Raw genomic sequence first — 22,738 nt, forward strand, 5'->3', positions numbered from 1 at the left:
ATAACAGTGAAACTCTACAACAATACTGCCTCCTTCTGCATTTACCTAGAGTTTATACTGTGTGTCCCTCACCTACAAACACAAACAAACAGAAATACTTTACATTAAATCATAGAAACTGAGACAAAAAGACATGGAGAGACTTTGAAAAGCAAGATTGTTTTATTTATAGTGAACACAATGATCTTAGTATGTCATTTAAATGGAATTAAAATACATTCAATCAGGATTATAGGACTAAGACATTAAACTATGTTAAGTGTATAGATGCATTTTTTCCTTAATGGCAAATAATCAACAGATAATCAGCTGGAAACTCGACTTACTGATTGTTGTTTACACTTTATGTTTCTCTTCATACTTCATCACAATCATCACGGGCCAGTTGTTCAAAGATAATCTGCTCGGATTTTGGTTATAGGTTTGGAAAATGGTTTGTTCAAAAGGAAAAGAAGGATTCTAAAATTGAATCAGATCATGTAATCCAATCCTAGTTTGGAAATGTAAGGAAAAACCTTCAGTTTGTGTTGCTCAAAACTTTTTAGTAGGTTTTGGATAACTTTGATCCACAAAAACAGGATTACCCTGATCCTAACAAGGGGTAGGATTTCAAAGTGGATTTCAGGAGGAAAATCTAGTAAAACTATAGAATTGGTCAAATAATACATTTGTGTCATTCAGTGTATATACTTTTATTTATATTTTGCACTTGACTTGTTTAACCGTTACAGTGATCAAGTAACATAGGCTACCAATCAAGCCTTTCAGTTTAGTAAAGTAAAAATAAAAATGATCATGTCCCCATGAAATAAACTCCCAAACAGATTTCAATAACTTTTTGAATTTGAAACTGTCAAAAATAATTTCGACAGTTGCATCCCTTACTCCACGTCCAGTCAGTCCCTCATTCTGACAGAACACCAGAGGTTGGTCTGGTTCTTCAACAGGCTCATGTGCATCATAAAAGGCTCATAAAAGAAATTATAAATGGAAGTGGATGTTTATGTTTAGTGTTTCGTCTCAAAATAAACACTTAAAGTGACCCAATGTTGGCTCTTCTACCTGTTTTTTACTTAGCTGGTAATCCTGAATCAGGGTGATCCAATCCAATGTTGTTTTGAAAAAATGGGATTTCCAAACCTGGATAATTTTGATCCGGATTACATTTTTTGAACAACTGGCCCCACATTCTAGACGAGAAACAGATACAGATGCACATTCATCACTGTTAGAGCTCAGTGATGTTCAGGCTGCAGAGGGCGCCAGAGCTCTGTCGACATCTGAGGAGCTTCTGTTCTTCACATTTATGTCCATAGCTTAATACCTGTTTTTTAAAAGAATACTTTTGTTAAACACAAGATAAAGCAAACATTAGTGTTCTTGTAACAGTGTGTGTGTGTGTGTTGACCTGTAGTATGTGGGTTTAAAGGGCCCGTGTTTACTGATGCCCAGGTACTTGGCCTGATCCTCGGTCAGTTCTGTGAGGTGAGCGTCAAATGTGGACAGGTGAAGTCCGGCCACATATTCATCTGAAGAAGAAAGACACATAAATGAAGTTGTTGTCTTGTTTTGATCCGTCTTTAAGGAACAGTAAAGGGATAGTTCAGCTTTGGACTGACCCTGCCCCACCAGCACAGACTAACACTCACTTCTTACACCAAAGTCCATCAAGAAAAACAATGATAGTAGAGAGTGAGAGATTTGCAGGCTGATTCATGGCAGTGCCGAAAAACTTAAAAAATCCCTTTAAGGTAATGTTTGTTTCAGGGTTTTAAAGCAGAGGACTTGCCCATCTTCTTTGGCAGCAGGTAGACATCTTTTTTGTATCGTCCCTGTGGAGCGCTGTGCAGCTCTATCAGAGCCAGAGCCTGGAACACAACATGAACACATGACTACACACAACTGGAGGAGAGTAAACACATTAACAGTGTGTGTTTCGTGTGTTCAAAAGAGAAAAAAGAAGAAGAACAACTTCTGATCACACCTGAGTTGTGGCAGTGATGGAGAGGACACACGAGGGCACTGTGGAGCAGCTCAGGTTCAGCAAACGACCCTGTGAGAGGAAAATGAAACACAAATGATCTGAAATGACAATATGCAATATACAATGTGACAGCAGGAGGAATCGGCACATGTGTGATAGTGATGGGTCGGTCGCGAATGAAAGGCTCTTAGAGCCGGCTCTTTGAAGTGAACGACGGGAGCCGGCTCTTTCTTGGGAGCCGTGTTTTTTTTTTTTTTTTTTTTTTGTCACTCTCTCTCTCTCTCTCTCTCTCTCTCTCGCTCTCTCTCTCTCTCTCTCTCTCTCTCTCTCTCTCTCTCTCTCTCTCTCTCTCTCTCTCTCTCTCTCTCTCTCGCTCTCTCTCTCTCTCTCTCTCTCTCACTTTTTTCAAATTTGTTTAAAAGGAAAAAGTTGAAAATTGAAATAGTTAAAAGTTGAATTGTAAATAGTTGTTTTTGTATTTTATAATTAATTTTTTACATTTTATGTGGAGTGTATAACTAAAAGCATATTTATATAATAAACATATATGAATAAAAAGCACTTTTTTTTACCTAGTAATTAATTTTATGCATAATTTTATATTGTTGTAGATAAATTAATGAAAGCAATAAAACAACCTGAAGAACCGCTTGGGAGCTGAAAGAGCCGGTTCTTTTTAGTGAGCCGAGCCGAAAGAGCCGGTTCTCTAAAAAGAGCCGGAATTTCCATCACTAGTGTGTGAGTGAACACATGCTAAAGCAGGATCATATGTGCAGCATTAGCCCCTTTAGCTCTGACAGTTAATGTGTGTGTGTGTGTGTGTGTGTATGTGTGTGTGTGTGTGTGTGTGTGTGTGTGTGGTGTTAACGCTGAAGCTAACAGCGTCCTCACCTTGGCCAGCAGGACGATTCTCCTGCCATCAGGCCAGAGGATGTGGTCCACGTGAGGCCGCACATGCTCCCACCTCAGCTCTGCAGTCTGCAAACTCACCTGAGAGACAAGGATTCACACACACACACACACACACACACACACACACACACACACACACACACACACACACACACACACACACACACACATGCATGAACATTGCCGATAGGAACATCAACATATATACGGTAGAAACACACACACACACCCACACACCCACACACACACACACACACACACACACACACACACACACACACAGACTGTATTTTTGTTTTTACCAAATCTATCTCAGAGTTGGAGTGTCCCATGTTGCAGATGATACAGCCGCTCTTCATTCTGTCCAGATGTTCCCTCCTCACCACGTTTCTATTACCTGCAGAGAAATGACGATTACACATGTTCACAATTAGTTGGGCCCTACCCCCTATGGGGGGGCACCACAGCACCATAGTTATATCATTATTTAAATTATACTATGTGAACAACTGCAGTATTTAAAACTAAACTAATCTAGCAGCACAAACTGCCCGTTTATAAAATAATTAGTAATAAATAAATAAAGGCATTTAAAAAAAACAAAAAAAACATGAGGGTGAAACATCGGTTTCGTTCTCATTTTCGGTTTTATTTTGAAACTTGGATTGGTCCCCTGTTTCACTTTAAGTGACTTCCTGTCATTGATCCACGCCCACCAGCTTGAGGACACGCCCTTTCTTGATTTCTCACCTGTGTTCTATTAGCAACGGCTGCACTATTTAGGCTAGCTTTACACGACAACGATCTGAACACAAACTGTGTGCAAAAGTGGCGTTGCGTTCCCACTTTTTTATTTCGCGTTTAGACGAACGTCTTAGGGTGGAAATCTGCATGCACACGGTGACGCAAAAGTGTGTGACATTTGATGTAGTATGCATGCCAGGTGGCTAGGTGGCGCTGTGAAGCACTGTCATACAACAACACCAGGACCGCGCGCATGCGCTGAAACGTCCTTCTACTTAGCCCACAGTCGAAAACCAAACCATTAACTCGGCTTAATTGCTGAAATGACTCCTGGATAGGTATCAGAGCAGCTAAGGCAACATGAATGTCTGACTGATGGATATAATCCGACATGTTTGTTGTTGTTTGGCTGTTACTGCACATGGATCTGACATCAACGCATACAGGAGGATAGCCAATAAGCTAAGGTTACACATGTTCTCCAACATCCTTAGAAGGGAAGGATGAGCTGATGTTCTCTTGTGCCTTTAATATTGTGTTACCTGTACAGGTGATGACCATGTCCACTTGTCTGATCACGTCGCTCAGTTTAATCACTCTGAAGCCGTCCATGCTAAAACGAGCACCAATATAAAATAGAGTTAATAGTTTTCTTGTTTGCCTACAATTTAAACTGAATAAACTCCTCCTTCGTTCATACCAGGCCTGAAGGGCGCAAATGGGATCCACTTCTGTGACGTACACAATGGCACCTAGTGCTTTAACAGCAGTGCAGCAACCTTTGCCAACCTTCAAAGGAAAAAGAAGAAGTCGACTTATTAAATCCAAACTCTCACTTTGTGTATTTATTTAATGTAGTGTTGCTTGTTCAGACTTCATCCAGGACACGTGGAGCTGCAAGATAAAGGAAAGAGCAGCAGCTGTCATGAGCACATGCAGGCACATATAGTCAGGCAGTTGTTCAGGTGGAGATAGCACATACTCTCAGTATTGGAGGATCCAACATGAGGAGCCAAGATCATGGTTGTGATTAGTTTTATTGTATGGTTTTACTTTCGGCTTCTCCCTCTAGCTGGTCGCCACAGTATTTGATTTGGCAGAATTTTTTTTTTACACTGGATGCTCCTCCTGATGAAAGCAGAACCTGCCCCCTTGGCTGGGGTCAATGATGAGTGTCCATGATTGTGATTAAAATACTGTGAAGTCTCAGTTTAGTTTTAGCATGAGAAGGATTTAGAATGATCTTTTTAGCATTGGACTTCACTTCTGAGACTTGTGATGTCTGCTTCTTAGTGCTGCTGTATGAAACTGTCTCGCTTTATGAAAGTGCTGCTTCCTCCTTGTATCACTCTATGCAGCAGCATGGGAACATACAACAAAATAACGCACTGCTATCTGCTGAGTGAGAAGTGTGGTACTGATAAGCTTAATCAGTGTTGAGTAAACTTTATTGTTTCTTTTGTCTTTCCCTCCTGCTTTGGATTTCGCCATTTCTTGTTGATTCTTGATTTAAAGACTGTATACATTACACTCTGCATGTGTCAGTTGTACTCTACATACAACTGTTGTGTATATTTACAAGTTACACATGAAAACATGACCGCGCTTATCTTCCGACTCACCTCACCGTACCCGCACACCACCACCTGTTTTCCTCCAAACATGATGTCAGTGGTTCGCTTTACCCTGAGAGCAGAGTTAAACAGAGTAGAACAGAGTCAGGTGTTTGCTCTGTGATCGGCTGTTTAACATCACAACATTCGCCCCCTCACCCGTCCAGTAAGGACTCCTTGCAGCAGTACAGGTTGTCAAATTTCTGCTTGGTCACTGAGTCGTTGACATTGATGGCTGGCACGCACAGTTTGCCGGCCTTTGACAGCTGGTACAAGCTGAGACACAGAGACGCACATGAGCCGGAAGGACAACGACTGTGAGGTGGAAGACGTGAAAGAGTTTGGTGTGAAAACAAACCGATGGACGCCCGTCACACTTTCCTCCACGATGCCTCTGATCCTCTTGAACACACTCGGGTATTTCTTATAGATCCAGTGGGTCAAGTCACCTCCATCGTCCAGAATCTGACCAGAGTCAAAAAGTAAGATCAGCTAATGATATCAGAAATGAGCTGTATGTGTGACATCGAAAACAGCAGAACATGTACCTTAAGGGTTAGGGTTGTTAGGGTTAAGGACTTAAATGTTCCTATGACCTTGAAAGGTCATGTACTGCATGTTCTGTGTGTAAAACTGTAATCTGTCCTTTATGAATACATTAAATACCATAAAGAGTCAGGAGTCAAGATGTTTTCATCCATGAAAATGGAAACTGCTGTGTTTACACTCTGTTTATTACGCACTATATTGCAATTTCAGAAGTGGTCATAGCCGTCAGACAAATACATAAATGTACATATTTGTCTTTATGGCTATAAATTGTAGTGAGCAGTGAGGAGAGAATGAGCACAGCATTTCCCTTAAGATAAGATAAGCCTTTATTTGTTCCAGGAAGATTAGATGATGTCTGCACATGTGCGTTATTGTCTGGACTTTACTGTACCATGTTGGGCTGCCAGTTCCTAGCACCAACACATTGGTCAATACACCACCAGAAGTCCTCCTCTGATTCTCCTCTCCATGCAAACACAGGGACGCCTGAGCGGGAACGAGAGGAGGGAGGAACATTGTGATGATCAAAAGAGAAAATGAGGAAGGACAAAAAGCAGAGTCAGGAGGAGGAGGAGGAGGAGGAGGAGGAGGAGGTGGTTTTACCTCCTTCAGCCAGAGCAGCAGCTATAGCGTTCTGGGTGGAGAAGATGTTACAAGCTGCCCAGCGACAATGAGCTCCCAACACACACAGAGTCTCAATCAAAACCTGCAACACAGTGACACACACACACACACATATGTTACTCTTCTATAAAGGAGGTGTGTGCATGTGTGTGTGTGTGTGTGTGTGTTGCACTGACCGCTGTCTGTGCAGTGATGTGTGTGCAGCCCACAATTTTGGCTCCGGCCAGAGGTTTCTCTCCACCTGCTCTTTTCCTCAGGACCATCAGCGCTGGCATTTCTAAATGTCACGTTACACAGACACAAGGACACATCATTGAGTCATGAAGTATAACGCAAATATTTTGTGTTTATCTTTTCACATGCCCAATTTATCTCTCTTTATTTTCTTCTCTCCTGTCTCGTCACAGTCTGGAGCCATAAACAGAGGTTTGAGGATAAGGACGGGGAGATTTTTATCAGACATAAAATGATAATGAACTGATTTAAGATTCTTGTTTTACTTAATAAAGTATTCTGATTCTGATATATGTATCAAAGCATTTACATTACAGTTATTGCAATCATTTTATGAACTGCAACTGAGGATAAAGATGACGGGAAAGTTTCATTTTATTTCACCTTGCTGAGCCATTTCTATCTCTCTGCGTCCAAACTCAGCCTGTTTGATGTTTCTGATGCAGAAGTCAGAAAGGCCCTTGGAATTCTTCTGGATCTTGTCTTTTGGAGAAGACTCATCCTCTGTGCTGTCACTGCCCACTGCCACGCAGAAAGAAAGAAGAATTAGTATTAGCACATTAAAAAGACCTCATTCTTCACAGAACTTTTCAATTTGACAGAGATTCAGCTGGAGGAGAAAGCACCAAGGCTAATCCTCAGAGACGTGATGTGATCAGTGTTTGCATGTTTCCTTACCTGAACTGAAGCTATCAGTAGACGACTGTGAGACGGAGCGAGACAGAGAGCGACGCGCAGTCTTGGTGGGAAGTTTGTTGAATTCTTTTTTCTGGTCACTGAACTGTATTTGCTGTCGAGATCAAATAAAGAATAAAACAATATGAGTGAAGCTTGTTTTATGGCATGCCTCTGTCATAAATCTCTTTCTGGACTCATTACTGCATCTATTGCTGTCTCACTATATTATATATATTATGATACTGTAACTGTGCACTCGAACAATTGTAAAATCAAATTAGAAATAATAACATTGTATGAGCCATATTCATTTTGTATTATTTTATGTAATTCTACTCCGTGCCAATAGGGGGCTGTATGTACTGGCTGCAGCCCAGTGATGCTTTTAACCCAGTGAAACCAAGACACAGGTGTTTTCGAGTGTACCTGATGAACCTAGTGTGCTTATGGTTTACTGTGGTGCGATATTCGGTTTGTTATTTTGGTTACATGTGTCATGAGTTAACGTTTTTGCGGCTGAATGGTATATGAAGGAAAATAAACCTGCGTGATAATTGTAAACACAGCTGAACTCTGTCCTCCGTTATGTTGGAGCGCACTGAGCGCACGTCTGAAACTAAATCCTCGTATTAGCAACCAGTACTGGACTTTGTTTAGGACTAGGCCGAAAAGGTCCGGGTACTAATGTATAATCCGTTTTCTTGATAATTTCAACAAACAAGAGCACAGAAACAGCGCTGCTCTTTCCTTTTTTCGTATATTCAACCAAAAAATGAAAAAACGGTCACAGTTTTCCTTTTTTAACTAAAACTGGACCAACGGAAACACACACAGTTGTTGACAACACTTGAAAGGGATGATTCTCAAACTGACGATGCCAGCAATGGAAATGGAGCTGCTGTTGGAAAGGAAGAGGAAGAGGACGATCACATTCTACCTCAAGACAGCATTTCAAACATTCAGTCAAGTAGTAGATCCTCAAGTAGTAGATCCTCCACGTCTTCAGCCCAACACAATGCAGAGGCGGAACAGGCTGCACTCTTGGCTCAAGCTGCTGCTTTAAAGGAGAAGCTTGCATTGGAGGAGCAGGAGGTCATCTTGAGGAGAAAAAGGGAGCAGCTTGAGCTGGACACTGAGATCGCTGTGACTACTGCGAAGCTAGCAGTGCTACAGGGAGGTAGCAGCATCCATTCAAGGCAACCTGATGGAATGGCTTCCTACATCAGGAAAGGGGCTAGAGCTAAGCTCCCACTCACCTCTCTTTTGGCATTACCAATTACCAATCACCATTGGTAATTGATCAACGATCTTGCCAAATTTGGGGGAAACCCAGGTTGCTGTTTCAACGTCTTTACCCACTCATTATACAACACAACCAAAGCCACCTGTCATTCAAGGCTCTCAACCCCCTCAGTTACAAATACAACCTACACTCAAAGCTTTCAATCCACTAAAGGCCACTAAATCCACTAAAAGTGTTTGAACCCCTACAAGGCCAAAATCAGACCGCAGGACTCTATAATCTGCTGCAACAACAGAATGATAGAACAGATCTCCCTGTTCAAATGCAAACATCACAACTGCTGCAGAGCCGAGAAATTCCAACTTATGATGGAGATCCTCTGCAGTTCAACACTTTTACGAGAGCGTTTGAGCACTGCGTGAAAGCAAAGACCAGCTGTAAAAGAGACTGCTTGTACTATCTCGAACAATTCACTAGGGGGCAGCCAAGGGATATTATATATATACGCAGCTGCCTTTATATGATTGCAGAAAAAGGATTTGCTGTTGCAAAAAGTTGCTCAAAGAGAACTTTGGAAATGAGATCAAGATAACAGCAGCCTACATGGAGAAGATCACAGGATGGCCAGTATTAAACCCGAGGACACTTAGAACTTGGAAGAACGTAACATGCCAGCAAACCTGAAGATTCTGAGTCCGAAGTTTCCGTAAATGAAATTGAACTTGTTCAGTTTGAGGCTGCTGGTTCACTGTCACACTGTCCTGACGTGGATGAAACACATGTGATCAGTGACACCTGTGCTTTTCTTGCTGAAACGTGTTAAAATGGCTGCTGTGCAAAGGACTCGTGTAGAATTTATGACCAGAAAAGATATTCTGTTAGATTGCGCACGTTTAAAAAAAACACATTTTAAACTTTGGACTAATTAAAAAATGTCCATGGGCGGAGCTAATGCCCCCCCCCACTGTAGAGTCTTGCCCCCCCCAATCTGCCCCCCCTGACTTTTGTGTTTTAAAAACTTTACTTGTAAAAACATCCTATGTCCACAAGCTTTTCAAAGTAGTGAAACAAACAATAATTTGACCAAAAGTCATTAATTGTAAATATAATCTTAGGCCCCTGACTCACTTAGCTACGGCCCTGCTTCAAACGTGCAGTGCACTGTTCACAATCAGTTTCCCCAGGTGAAGTTTAAACACACCAATTTAACTTAAAATAACATTTATAATGAATGTAATCTAAGGTTATTCAGCGATAACAGCGTGGCCATTAATTAAATGTGAAATCACTTGCTCGTGATTTGTAAGAGCGTTTTGCTCTTTGATCAGTTTTGATTTTAGTGAAAAACAACAGCTTCATATATTAGATATATTAAAATCTGTCATGTTTTAATCCATAACGTTTCGCGGGATTACGTCACAACACACTAAAACCACTTACTGTCACCTATCACAGCAATGACTTAAACCAGGTGACATCCTTTACTTTTCTAACTGGGAAAATAACACATACAAAAGCATTAAGTAGTCTAAACATAACTGTTGTGTGTAATAAATATCTTGTGTTTTTGAATTGTTGCACGTATTAGCTACATGGCCCTACAGTGTAGTGATACAAGGATAACCAGAGCTTCTCACAAGGAAAAGGAGAGCAAAAAGTGTGGATGTTGAAAAGGGTTTTTAGTAAGAAAAGTGCAGAGCAGAAAGAGAAGGAGGGAAATGAAGGAGAAGGTAGTGAACTGGAGAGACCAGGAGGCTGAAAGCAGAAGAAGACCAAGTGAAATAAGTGAAGGCCAGGCCAGCATTGTGAATCTGAGGAAGCTAAATGAAACCCATTGAAGCAGAAAATTCAATCATAGTTTGAATGTAGCCTGAGAATGGTCAGGAGTTAGTACCTGGAGGGAATGAATGCAACTGGTTTTAAATTTAAACGTCTCCTTCTTGGCAATTAATTCTTACAATGAATACACTGCAGGCAGTTACTCGTTGCTGCTTAAACGTTAACACAAACGGACAATAAGCTGTGACCTGGAACAGTGTGAAGGTTCACTCACTGCATGGTTGGCAAAGTATATTCAGGTTAGCTGCTGTGAAAGTAGAATATATATATGTCTGTCTATCTGCCTCTGCTTTTAGAAAACAAAAAGAACAATCACCACTTGTAGACATTTGAACATTTTGTCGGGCGTCATATTCAAGCACTCTTCTAACTGATACAGATACACGTCAAACTAAAGCAAAACATTTAACACAAAGAAAGTGATACCTTGATACAGATGGACTGCACCGCCTCCTCGTCCTTGGCTTTAGTGATGTTCACTAGACTGTACACTTTCCTCATGCTTCATGCAGGGTGTTTGTTCCCACAGTGACCACCTGACAGAGCTGCGAGCTGACCGACTGATTCACACTGATTCACACTTCATTATACAGTTCCCAGAGTGACACTCACGCCACACCCGCAGGTGACAGGTGGAAGCAAAACGGTGAATAAATGAGTCTTTGTGAAGCTTACACAAGTGAGAGAGTTGTGAGGGCTGTGTTAAGAGTTAGTACTCAAAGGCCTCACACACACACACACACACACACACACACACACACACACACACACACACACACACACACACACACACACACACACACACACACACACAGTATATGTACATATAGTAAAGTGCACTGCAGGGTTTACATTCAATAGACCGCAACTGCAAAGACGTGCACTGTGCATTCGTTTGTTAGTGAGAGAAAGAAGAGGGCAGCTATAGCATGAGAAGAAGAATCAGCAGAGCGAAGTAAACACGTCATACAGTTGCATTCTGGGACACAAAGGGCAGCTTAGGTTTCTTATAATAAATGTGAGGATAAAGCTACAGTGCTGCTCGCTAAATGACCAAACCAATTCTGTTGCCTTAGACCATTGGTTCTCAAAGTGCGGCCCGGGGGCCAATGGCGGCCCGCAGAAACATGAATTATAGTTGATAGTTTTAATCCAGGAGTTACTAAGCTTGTTAAATGTTTATTGGACATTACTGGATACAGACCAATAAGTGTTAACTGTACAACTGTATTGACTATGTCATAAAATTTTGGATGACATAGTGACACAGTGTAGTATGACGTTTTTGTCAAATTTTGGTGTTGAAATTTTTTCCCAAAAAAAACTATGTCAGATTTTGGACGACATAGTATAGTATGTCATTTTTGTCAAATTTTGGACCAAACTTTTTTTTGAAAAAAATTGTCAAATTTGGGACGACATAGTTTTTGTCAAATTTTGGACCAAAAACTTTTTTCCCCAAAAATTTTAAAATTTTGGACGACATAGTATAGTATGACGTTTTTGTCAAATTTTGGATATATTTTTTTTTTTTTTAAATTGTCAAATTTTGGACGACATAGTTATTGCAAATGGGATTTCTTTCTGTTTTGTTTTTTCCTTTGGTGGCCCTCAGTCTAATGTTGGCTTCCTAAATTGGCCCTCAGGTATCAAAACTTTGAGAACCCCTGCCTTAGACACACGTCACTGATTTCACACATCATCATAATCCATTATCCGTCCATTTTCTACCACTTTATCCGCCACATGAAGTGGAAATCCATGTGAAAAGGCAGTCGTCTATAAGGCCCTATCTGGTTATGATGATGTCATCGTGACATCATCTGTGTTATGTTGGCAAAAAGCTATAAGGGATTGACCATACACACACGAGAGGACATGTTTTAATTGCAAGCTGTGGAAAGTAAGCAGACATGAAGAGTGTGGTGAGGGATGCTCACGTGCATGATGGGTAATATAGGATTCAGAGACTTTGGAGCAACGTTTAAACGTCCTTTACATTCAAATGAGGTTGCACCGCTCTCTCTCTGTGTTTCTCAGTGTATCGGCCAAGCGATAATCATATGCACAGGAAGTGATTCATTTTACGTCGAGACAGATGGAGGCAATAGCAGCACTGCGCTAGTAAAGCGAGACGTCTGCAAACTGGTCGGAGTATGATACGTCGATGAACATTTTCAGGAGTGATTCTACCGCTCAAAATAGCCGCTCTCAGCAGTTTGACAGGATAAACACCTCGGCACTGCCACTGTATACACACAAACACTCTCTCAGCCAGGTGTGATAGTATTGCTTCACCGAACCTGTTTCCAGACGATGAAGGACACAGAATACAAACAATGTTTTATTGACACCGGACGCGTGGCTGCTGCTGCTGCGTGCAGTGGCTTGTGTGTCTCCTAACATCACCAGTATGATAATGACTTTAGTTTCTGATTTAACTTTGATTGATATGGACAGAGATACAGAGATAGTCTGCCCTTCACCTCATATAAATACTATAAATTAATATTTCTCCATGTTCTGCAGTTTCCTCTCACACTCCAAAAACATGCTGAGGTTAAGTGATCACTCTATGCTGCACTTAGGTGTGAATATGTGAGCAAGTGAATGATTGTTTGTCTCCGTCCCTGTGACGGACTGGTGACCTGTGACCACGCATTTTACTCTACTGTATGTCAGCTGGGATTGGCACCAGCAGCCCCGCAACCCTCATGTGGAGGATAAAGTGGTAGACGGTGAGTGAGTGAATTAGACTCTAAAAGTACTGTGTGTAATATTGCTGGTAGACACATGCAGTGTAAACACTCTAATCTCTTAACACACGCGCCAAAATTAAAAACTTGACAGAATGCAACAGAAGAACGATGTACACGCTACACGTGATTTCTGCTCATGGAACCCATATCGAGGCAGGATAATAACATCAACAACAACAAAAATAAATCCTTCAGTTACAAATCCCCCGGAGCTTAAATATTTCACCAAAGGCTAAGCACTGTAACTTTAAGTGTGTAGAAAGTCACTAAAACTAGGTTTAAAAGAGTGCAGCTTAGTTTAAAGGTACCATATGTAAGAATGTGGCCAAAAACAGTTACTACATTCAAATTCAAAATACCGACGTCTTTTAGGTTTCGTTTTTCTGACGTAACTGGCAACCCGTGGTTGCTCGGCAGCTGAGACTCTACTGACTGCAATGATTGGTAGACGGCGGTAGGTGGCGCCACATGTGAAAACATGATTTCAAAACATAAACATGATTTGCAGTCTGCAAAATATTTTTTTTTAATGCAAATATTTTGTCTGTACTGTTGTTGTTGGTGAGTTCAGTTTGTTATATGAACATTTCTGAGTCTCTGTGACATATTAGAAGGATTTTATGACCAGTTGCTTTAGATTTATTACATAATGCACCCTTAAAGCCACAGAAGGCTTTATATGAAACAGACCAAACCAATAAACAGATTTTAGGTCAATCAGTGAGATTTTACGGTGATTTTAGGTGCTCTGGGTGTATAAGGGGTGGGTGGATGGAGGGTTGTATTTAAATTAAAGGGCTATATATACTGTAGGTAGTCAGGAAAGAAACTTAAAATACCTGACACATGAACTAAATTTGAGGATAACAGAAGGGTTAATAGTCCTTTCCTGTGAGATTAAAGAGTTGCGTGTGCAAGTCAAACATTGTTAGAGGCCGTTACATGGTAACTTAAAACACTGAGTAAAGACTTAAGTATATGCAGCTTCACGCTGCCAGGCCAGAGAGTCGAGCTGAGTTCCTGCCTCACCATGTCGGTCTTCAGAGCCTCAGTGACCTCTTCGTCTGTCCCACGTGTCTCTGTGTCGTCTCTGTCCTCCTGACCCTCAGACATCCTCCTGCTCTCTGCCGCCTTCAGCATCCGCAGCAGCTCGGGGCTTATCTTCACTGCCTGGTCATTGGTGCCAGGCTCGCCCTCCTCTGTTTTTCCATTCAGCACAGCTCCGTCCTCCACATGAGGCCCAGGTGAATCATCATCGGCTGGTGGCTGCTCCTCCAAAGAGGACGCTGTGTGCTCCTTATCCTCCGCCATGGCCGCCAGAAATGAAGTGATCAGGCAGGTTGCAGCTCACACAGCCCACATGGTGCTTCCTCCTGTGAGTCGTGTGTGTGTGTGTTTTCACTGTAAACAGCAGCAGCTCCTTGGTTCTTTGATTGAGAGTAAAGTAGAGCGTTTGTGTGGGGCGTAGTGTGTACAGGGAAAACACTGATACGAGTTCACAGAGGGATATGGAGCCTGTAAATATAGGACCCAAAATGTCACGAATGGACATGTTGATCTTCATACAGCCATTTGTGTTGAAAGTCTTTGATGCTTCATTTGTTTTTTTTAAATGTGTGTAGAATTCTGGAGCTGCTTCTTCGTGTGTGTCTGTGTGTGTGTGTGTGTGTGTGTTGTCTTTGATAACAACGAGTGACAAAGACATTAATGCAACGCAAAGCAAGGCTTACATTAGAAACAAACAGCCATGTTGACATAAAGCTAAACCTGCATGAACAGTGGCTCTGTGTGCTGACTGACCACCTCTGTCTGCCTTTGAAGACAAAGCCAGCGTAAACAACACTTATGCAAAACTAAAAGCATTGATGCTAAAATGTTCTTTTTACTTCATTATAATTCTTTTTAAAGGTGCGTTATGTAATAAATCTAGAGCAACTGGTCATAAAATCCTCCTAATATGTCACAGAGACTCAGGAATAATGTTCATATAACAAACTGAACTCACCAACAACAACAGTACAGACAAAATATTTGCATTAAAAAAGTTATTTTGCAGACTGCAAATCATGTTTTGGCATGTGGCGCCACCTACCGCCATCTACCAATCATTGCAGTCAGTAGAGTCTCAGCTGGCGAGCAACCACGGGTTGCCAGTTACATCAGAAAACAAAACCTAAAAGACCTCGGTATTTTGAATTTGAATGTAGTAACCGTTTTCTTACATATGGCACCTTTAGCTACTTCCATAGTCTATATTTTTGTAGATTCAGTTTTCATATGTGCTCCAAGTTTGATTTGTTTTGAATCATTCTTTAAATATTTTATTTTGTATGTTTCTTTTTTAAACTTTCTACTCTCCTTCTTGTATTGCTGTGAAGCACATTGAATGACTAATGTGTCCAATAATATATATGCCATACAAATAAATATGTCCCGCCTTCTGAATGTATTTTTTTATTAAAAGGAGACAATCGTGTAATAAAAAGATAAAAGCACACACACCCACACATGCACACACACCCACACACACACACACACACACACACACACACACACACAACACACACACACACACACACACACACACACACACACACACACACACACACACACACACACACACACACACACACACATACACAAACACACACACACATTCTTGTACTTGCTGCATACTGAGGACCAGGTAAAAGTGCTGACAAGGTGAGGACCAGCATTTCCACTTCATAAATCAACACAATTACAAATATCTACTTCATGAATGACATCTACAAAGAACTACTGGGTGCAGTACCATAAAATGTCTGCAGGTGGAGCCCTAGAGCAGAACGTGTGTGATACGCCAGGGCTGGAAAACAGGGTTTTTGTACCAAATTGAGGAACTGTGAGAATTTCAATGAAGACAAAGTGAGGACCGGTCAAAATACACCTCACTTCGTTAAATTGACCTCACCTTGTTGGTTAAAAACCCTCACTGGTCCTCAGTATGCCACAAGTACAAGAACACACACACACACACACACACACACACACACACACACACACACACACACACACACACACACACACACACACACACACACACACACACACACACACACACACACAACACACACGTGTGCAGCAGCAACAGCCTCAGGTGGTCTCACAATCAACAACAGCGTAAGTGCTTTTTGTTCCACTAGAGGGCGTCGCAGCTCCCACAGCTGAGACAGAGACAGCCTCTGTCCTTTCTTCTCTGACAGAGAGGACTGGACTGTGGGAGGATTTCAGATCAATTCCTCTTTCTGGCTCTGTGTTGTGACCATCACAGTCCTGTGGGAGGAGACTCCAGTGGGAGGAGACTCCTGTGGGAGGAGACTCCTGTGGGAGGAGACTCCAGTGGGAGGAGACTCCCTCATTTCTGCTCAGAGCAGGAATTTGTGAGACTGGTGTTAAAATAAGAGGAGGATAACAAGATAACCCTAATATTGAACTTTTTTGAATGAATGTTTTGCATGACTTTATTTTCATGTATAGGAATGTTTGGTCTTTTGGTGGTTGACAGGTTTTAAAGTGACCCTGTGAACTTATCACAGGGAGCAGGTTACCTGCAACATGAGTGAGAAATAAAAAAATAAAACACCAAGTATTAGGGCCAATTCCAATTCCTATCTTAACCCTCAATCTCAACCCTCAAGCTCAACCCTTAATCTTAACTGGCCCTCAAAACCAAGTGTTGAGGGTTATTTTGTCACCTAGAAATGGGACACCCCTTAAATGCTGATACGTGTTCAGACTGTAGGGGGCAGAATAACGTGAAAGCTGCGTCCAGTCTGTCAACTCCAAAAAAGAAGAAGAAGAACACATTTACGTCAGGATTATTTATTACGATCCGTTTGTCAGTCAAGTTATTAGGTTGTCAGTTAGTTATAAGATGATACTCATACAAATACCACAAACACGGACATATTCAACTGACAGTTACCACAGACCACGGCTTATTGAAAAGTAAACCATAGCAAACAATCGCTTGTCTGCTATTGACAAAAGATCGTCAAATAAAAACAAATGTTACACAACAATGACGTCAGTAATCCATAATATGGGCCTAAACTAAGATAATACAATGGTTTTCATCATTTTTATATCTCTATTAACAAAGAAAATACTTCATTTGTAGCGTACTCGTTTTGTTGATTTCGGGGCGCCATCTTTGTTATGTGAAAACACGCAATGCATTCTGGGTAGCCCTTGCTACCAAGGGTGGTCTCTCGGGAAATCTCAATATTGAGGGCGATACAGCCCTTAAACTTGCCCCTCAACTTAATTTTTCTGAGAATCAGGACAGCACTTGCACTAGAGGGAGCTCATTTTTGAGATTGAGGGTTAAGATTGAGGGTTAAGCAAGGAATTGGAATTCACCCTTAACCTTGACAACCCCAGCGTGCTAACTCCGGCATACTTACATTGTTGCTCTATGCTGACATGTTGAATATGCAGTGTCATAATTCTGAACTGTTTGACCACAAAGGTGTGAGTGTGGCAGTGTTCAGTCTTTAGGCTTCTTCAGAACGTTGGATAATTATGACCTGGATGAATGAAAATCTACACAGACATTGTAAAACATCTTTATTCTGAACAGACAAAAGCAGTGAGCGTCAACCAACACCACAAATACATGGTCACATGTTTGCTGCACAGTTATGATTTCACAGGATCAACGCTTAGTTTCCATTCACATCCTATGTTGCACCTGTTGAGCGGTGACAGACAGTTACAGTTATAGTCATGATTGTTTTTACCCACTGACTTATTATTCTTATGATGCACATGTTTTGATCAGGATCACGTTTTATTCACACACACACACACACAAAGAAAACATGTATTAACATGTGGTGAAGGAGGGAGAATAAGAATCGATGTCACATTAGGGCTTGTTTCACAACACTGTTGTTAAGGACACTATGATTGACTAAAGGAAACATGCACACACTCACATATGTTCACTTTATAGTCCAGGAGACAAATGACCTGATTCATTTTGTCATGTTTCACAGCTCAGTGTCACTTTATGCAACAACACGTTGACCGTTAACAGTGTTTCTTCATCTTAGCTATACTTGAAATACTACATGTTTAATGCTGAGGTAATGAAAGCACACACTGCACACGCTCAGCTGTCATGGTACAACTTACAATTGTTTACATGTTCACAATACACTGAGTTCACTGGGTTGACAACATTGAAGTACAATTACACAGTAAAACTGTTCCATTTTCAGAATAAATAAAAATAGAGTTCAGTGCACAATAAGAACAACAGTATGTTCATGTCCTGGTCACATTATTTTTTACCTCCATCACAGATGAGAGTCTGTATTTGTCGGCCCTCACCGCGATGTGCGTATGTTCTTGTACTGGCACAGAAGCAGGTGCTTGAAGGTGTTCTTGAAGGTGACGTTGCAGAGGGCGTAGCAGGCCGGGTTTATGGTGCTGTTGATGTAGCAGAGCCAGTAGCCAATGGTCCACAGGGTGTTTGGGATGCAGATGGAACAGAAGGTGTTGATCAGGACCATCACGTTGTACGGCGTCCATGTGACAACAAAAGCGACCAGGATGGCCATGATGGTGCGCGTTACCTTCTTCTCCCTGGAGGAAACACCTTTCCTTCTCCACTTTGCCACCGCACTCTGCTTTGTCACCTGAAGAGTGTGACGAGAACAACAACTTTGTTTTATTGCCATGCACAACAATGATATAGTGTCCTCCTGCAAGTATAAACCTCAGGATTAATTAAAGCTGTAGTGTGTAACTTTGAAACACAAGTATAGCGGTGTTCAGGAACTCAGTAGCACAGGAAGTGATTTGTTTTATGTCAGGACAGACGGATGCAACAGCAACATTTAGCGAGTATTTTTTTGCTTAAAGCTCACATAGAGTGGTCCTGTTGCACATATATGTTAGTTATAGAGGTCTACTTACATACATTAACTTGTTTTTATGGTCAAAAACCTCCTAGTTGCTGTAAACGACCCGATAGAAATCCTCTTTTCTGACGGTGCTTCCCAGCCGCGAGATTTGAGACTCAACTCTCACCCCCAGAAGACAGAGTCTTGTGATTGGCCAGTACTATTCAGCACACCCGCTCTCAGAAGCGCAGCTCCCCCTCTGGAACGGTGGATGCACTGCTCCTCATTATCAAAACATTGTTTTAACATTGTTTAAAAATAGCTTCTTCACGACTCCCCGCCGCAGTCCCTTTTATGACTTTGACCCGGAGTCAGACCCAGAGTCAGAAGACACTGTCGCTCGTGAAACACCTCCACAACGGACGTTATTCTTCTTCTGCGGTTCAATGTACGCAACCGGATCTGCCCGGACTAGTGCCCGGAGCAGGAAGATCTGCTGTTCAGGAGAAATGCTGTTTACGTAACCGGACCGGGTTTTTTCAGAACGAGATTTTCCCGAGATTACAATAAAACACATCGTTATCAGATCTGTTTCAGTCTGAACGTCTTTGGTTTGTCCTGGACACAAGTAAGGGTGCTTCAAGGAGAAAAGGTTGGGAACCACTGCTCTAATCACTCACTTTTTAGCCCTGTTTTGGTCTCTTCCATTTTGCAGTGAAATAAATGCTGACTGAATACAAAGAAGTGTGCAACAGTGTGGGTGCACAATGGTGCTTTTAAAGGTGCCATATGTAAGAATGTGGCCAAAAACCGTTACTACACTCAAATTCAAAATACCGAGGTCTTTTAGGTTTAATTTTCTCTGCCATTGTAGCTCAGACGTAACTGGCAACCCACTCAGCAGCTGAGACTCTACTGACTGCAATTATTGGTAGACGGCGGTAGGTGGCGCCACATGCCAAAACATGATTTCAAACCATAAACATGATTTGCAGTCTGCAAAATATTTTTTTAATGCAAATATTTTGTCTGTACTGTTGTTGTTGGTGAGTTCAGTTTGTTATATGAACATTATTCCTGAGTCTCTGTGACATATTAGGAGGATTTTATGGCCAGTTGCTTTAGATTTATTACATAATGCACCTTTAACCAAATGCTTTTAACCAGTTTATTAATATGTGTATTCTGACAAACTAGAGAAAGCAAAACTCTGCCAAAGCCTCTCACTTTCCCACAGTCTCTGATACACTCCTCTTTCCTGTAAGGGTAACAAGTGTTATAACAAATAAAATAAAATAAAATACTATTTTAGGATCCATGTGTGAATCACCATAAAAATCAAATAATTTCTTCCTTGAGCCAGAACCAACATTCAGTCAGACCACCTATGATTTAAATGTCTATTGCACCACAATACAAATAGTTCAGTTTTGGCGTGAAGACTTTATCACTCCACCCTTGAGTTAGAGCTAAAAGACAGGCGAGACACCAGTAGAGGGCAGCAGTCGCACTGACACACACACACACACACACACACACACACACACACACACACACACACACACACACACACATAAGGAGTGATAGGAAAATGGAGCGGCTTCAATAACAAAAATCTGGTGAGGGAGTTTTTGTGAGGCGTGTCTTGTGGAAACAGTGTGTGAGCTCACAGACAGAGCAGCCTGGCTAAAATCATAACCCTCTCAGCAGATGTAGTAACATTATACAGCCTAATGTGCACTACATTAATCATCCTAGATTAGTGTGTTATCATGACTAACTGGAAAAATAACAAAATTAATGTCTGCACAAAATGCAGATGTAAACCCCATGGTGGCGCTGACAGAGAGCGTGTGTAAAATGGGTCACAATGGTTTGTTGTCTTTAACTGACTTAAGTGGTACACTGACTGACTGAATGGTCATCTTATTGCTTCACCATTAGGGTTCAAAAGATGGAGAGTTGTCAATATTTGTGTCTAGTTTGGGATAAAGATGGACATGGTCTTCCAGTAAAGCAGGGCGTTTCAGGTCTTTCATCGATACATGATGTAACTTATGTTACCAGGAAAATAGAAAAAGTGACATTTACGAAGTCATCATGGCGACAAATCAAATGACAAATCTTGAGGTTTCCCAATGAGAGTAACAACATTACCTTAAACAGTGACCTCGCGACCAGACTCTGCCTGTCAGCCCCTGAGTTTGCTGGAGACGGTGGCTGTGGTTGATTTGTCTTCTTCCCTCCATTTGCTCTCGAAAACACAGCAGCAGCAGCAGCAGGTTCATCTTTAGACGTTGAAGCGTGGACGCTCTCTGAGTCCATCTGCTCAGTGTTTTCCTCTATGCAGGGACCTCCTCCATTCAGCTGCTGCAACATCTCCTTGTCCTTCCCGTCTCCAGCCGCCTCCCGAGACTCTCTTGCCATGATGCAGTTGTTCTGGGTCTCACATCCTTCCTCCTGGCTGTGAGAAGGGACTTCTCCCAAACTGGTACCAGACGTTTTCCTGCTTTCCTTCTTCACGCGGCTGCGGCTGGCCTTGGAGATGCGCCAGTAGAGGTGGATCATGATGGCCACTGGCAGATAAAAAGCTGCTATGGCTGTCCCAAATGTGACTGCTGGGTTGGAGAAGAACTGGATGTAGCACTCGTCCGGCATCACGGTTCGTCCACCCACGATAAACTGCCAGAACAAAATGGCTGGAGCCCACAGGATGAAGGACAGTACCCAGGCCGCGGCGATCATCAGGCCGGCCATCTTGGTGCTGCGGCGTGCTGGGTAGCTGAGTGGTTTGGTGACGCAGAAGTACCGGTCAAAGCTGATGATGAGCAGGTTCATGACTGAGGCGTTGCTGACCACGTAATCGACAGCCAGCCACAGGTCACAGACCACCGCTCCCAAAGGCCAGTAGCCAATCACGATGTAGACGGTGTAGAGGTTCATGGAGCAGACGCCAATAATCAGGTCTGCACAGGCCAGACTGAACAGGAAGTAGTTGTTGACGGTCTGCAGGTTCCTGTTTACCTTTAGAGAAACAATATGGAGCCTGCTGTCAGATGCTAATCTTTTTTGCTAAATGTGATGTGTGTTTTCTCATTTCTATTAGATTAGCCCTCCACACAGGGAGGCACAAGCAGTAATATTATCTCTAAATCTGTGGGGTGCTTTACAAGATGTCCAGAGATGGATGCTGGAAACATGCTCATTAATCATGGACGTTCAAAACAGGGGAAGCCAAACCTTTATAGAGAGCATGACCAAGATGTTTCCGATGACAGTGATCAGACTCAGAGATCCAGCCACCAGGACGATGAGCACTATCTCCACAGTGGTGTACGGACTTCCAGAGAAGAGGCCGGAGTGGTCAGCACTTCTGATGCTTATGCTGTTGGATGAATTCAGAGTCTCCATTGTGTTTCCTCTCACAGACTCTTCAGGCTTCAGTCATATCTGTACATCACCTGCAGAGGGAAAAAGACAATGAAAGAATCGGCTTCTTTACAGCAGTTGTGATGTTTGCGATGTCGATGCAACATGTTTGTGTGTGCTTTTATCTGCAGTAACAGATGCACAGTCACACATAGCGAGTGTGTAAACAGCTGCCGGTGGGCTTTCTGCATGGTCCAGGTGTGAAGGGTGGACAGGTGAGCAAATAAAGTCTG

General features: G+C 42.0%; 2 protein-coding genes across 2 annotated transcripts; both read right to left on the minus strand.

Moving 5' to 3' along the window:
- Window positions 1-68: 68 nt before the first annotated feature.
- On the minus strand, window positions 69-14,493 carry LOC310931143 (S-adenosylhomocysteine hydrolase-like protein 1; the record flags this gene model as incomplete). Its single annotated transcript, XM_083894253.1, has 17 exons — window positions 69-72; window positions 1,409-1,529; window positions 1,790-1,868; window positions 1,985-2,053; window positions 2,876-2,974; window positions 3,199-3,293; window positions 4,183-4,253; window positions 4,341-4,429; window positions 5,263-5,326; window positions 5,413-5,529; window positions 5,612-5,718; window positions 6,197-6,291; window positions 6,409-6,511; window positions 6,606-6,706; window positions 7,048-7,185; window positions 7,342-7,453; window positions 14,212-14,493. The coding sequence occupies 17 exons, from the start codon at window positions 14,491-14,493 to the stop codon at window positions 69-71; spliced, it is 1,746 nt and encodes a 581-aa protein (XP_083750379.1).
- Window positions 14,494-18,557: 4,064 nt separating this feature from the next.
- On the minus strand, window positions 18,558-22,487 carry LOC310930935 (muscarinic acetylcholine receptor M2-like; the record flags this gene model as incomplete). The annotated part of the gene is made up of 3 exons (XM_083894003.1): window positions 18,558-18,869; window positions 21,234-22,100; window positions 22,317-22,487. The coding sequence occupies 3 exons, from the start codon at window positions 22,485-22,487 to the stop codon at window positions 18,558-18,560; spliced, it is 1,350 nt and encodes a 449-aa protein (XP_083750129.1).
- Window positions 22,488-22,738: the final 251 nt, after the last annotated feature.

This window comes from Microchirus variegatus (genome assembly GCF_963457635.1).
Source record: "Microchirus variegatus genome assembly, chromosome: 8".
In the NCBI taxonomy this organism is placed as follows: domain Eukaryota; kingdom Metazoa; phylum Chordata; class Actinopteri; order Pleuronectiformes; family Soleidae; genus Microchirus; species Microchirus variegatus.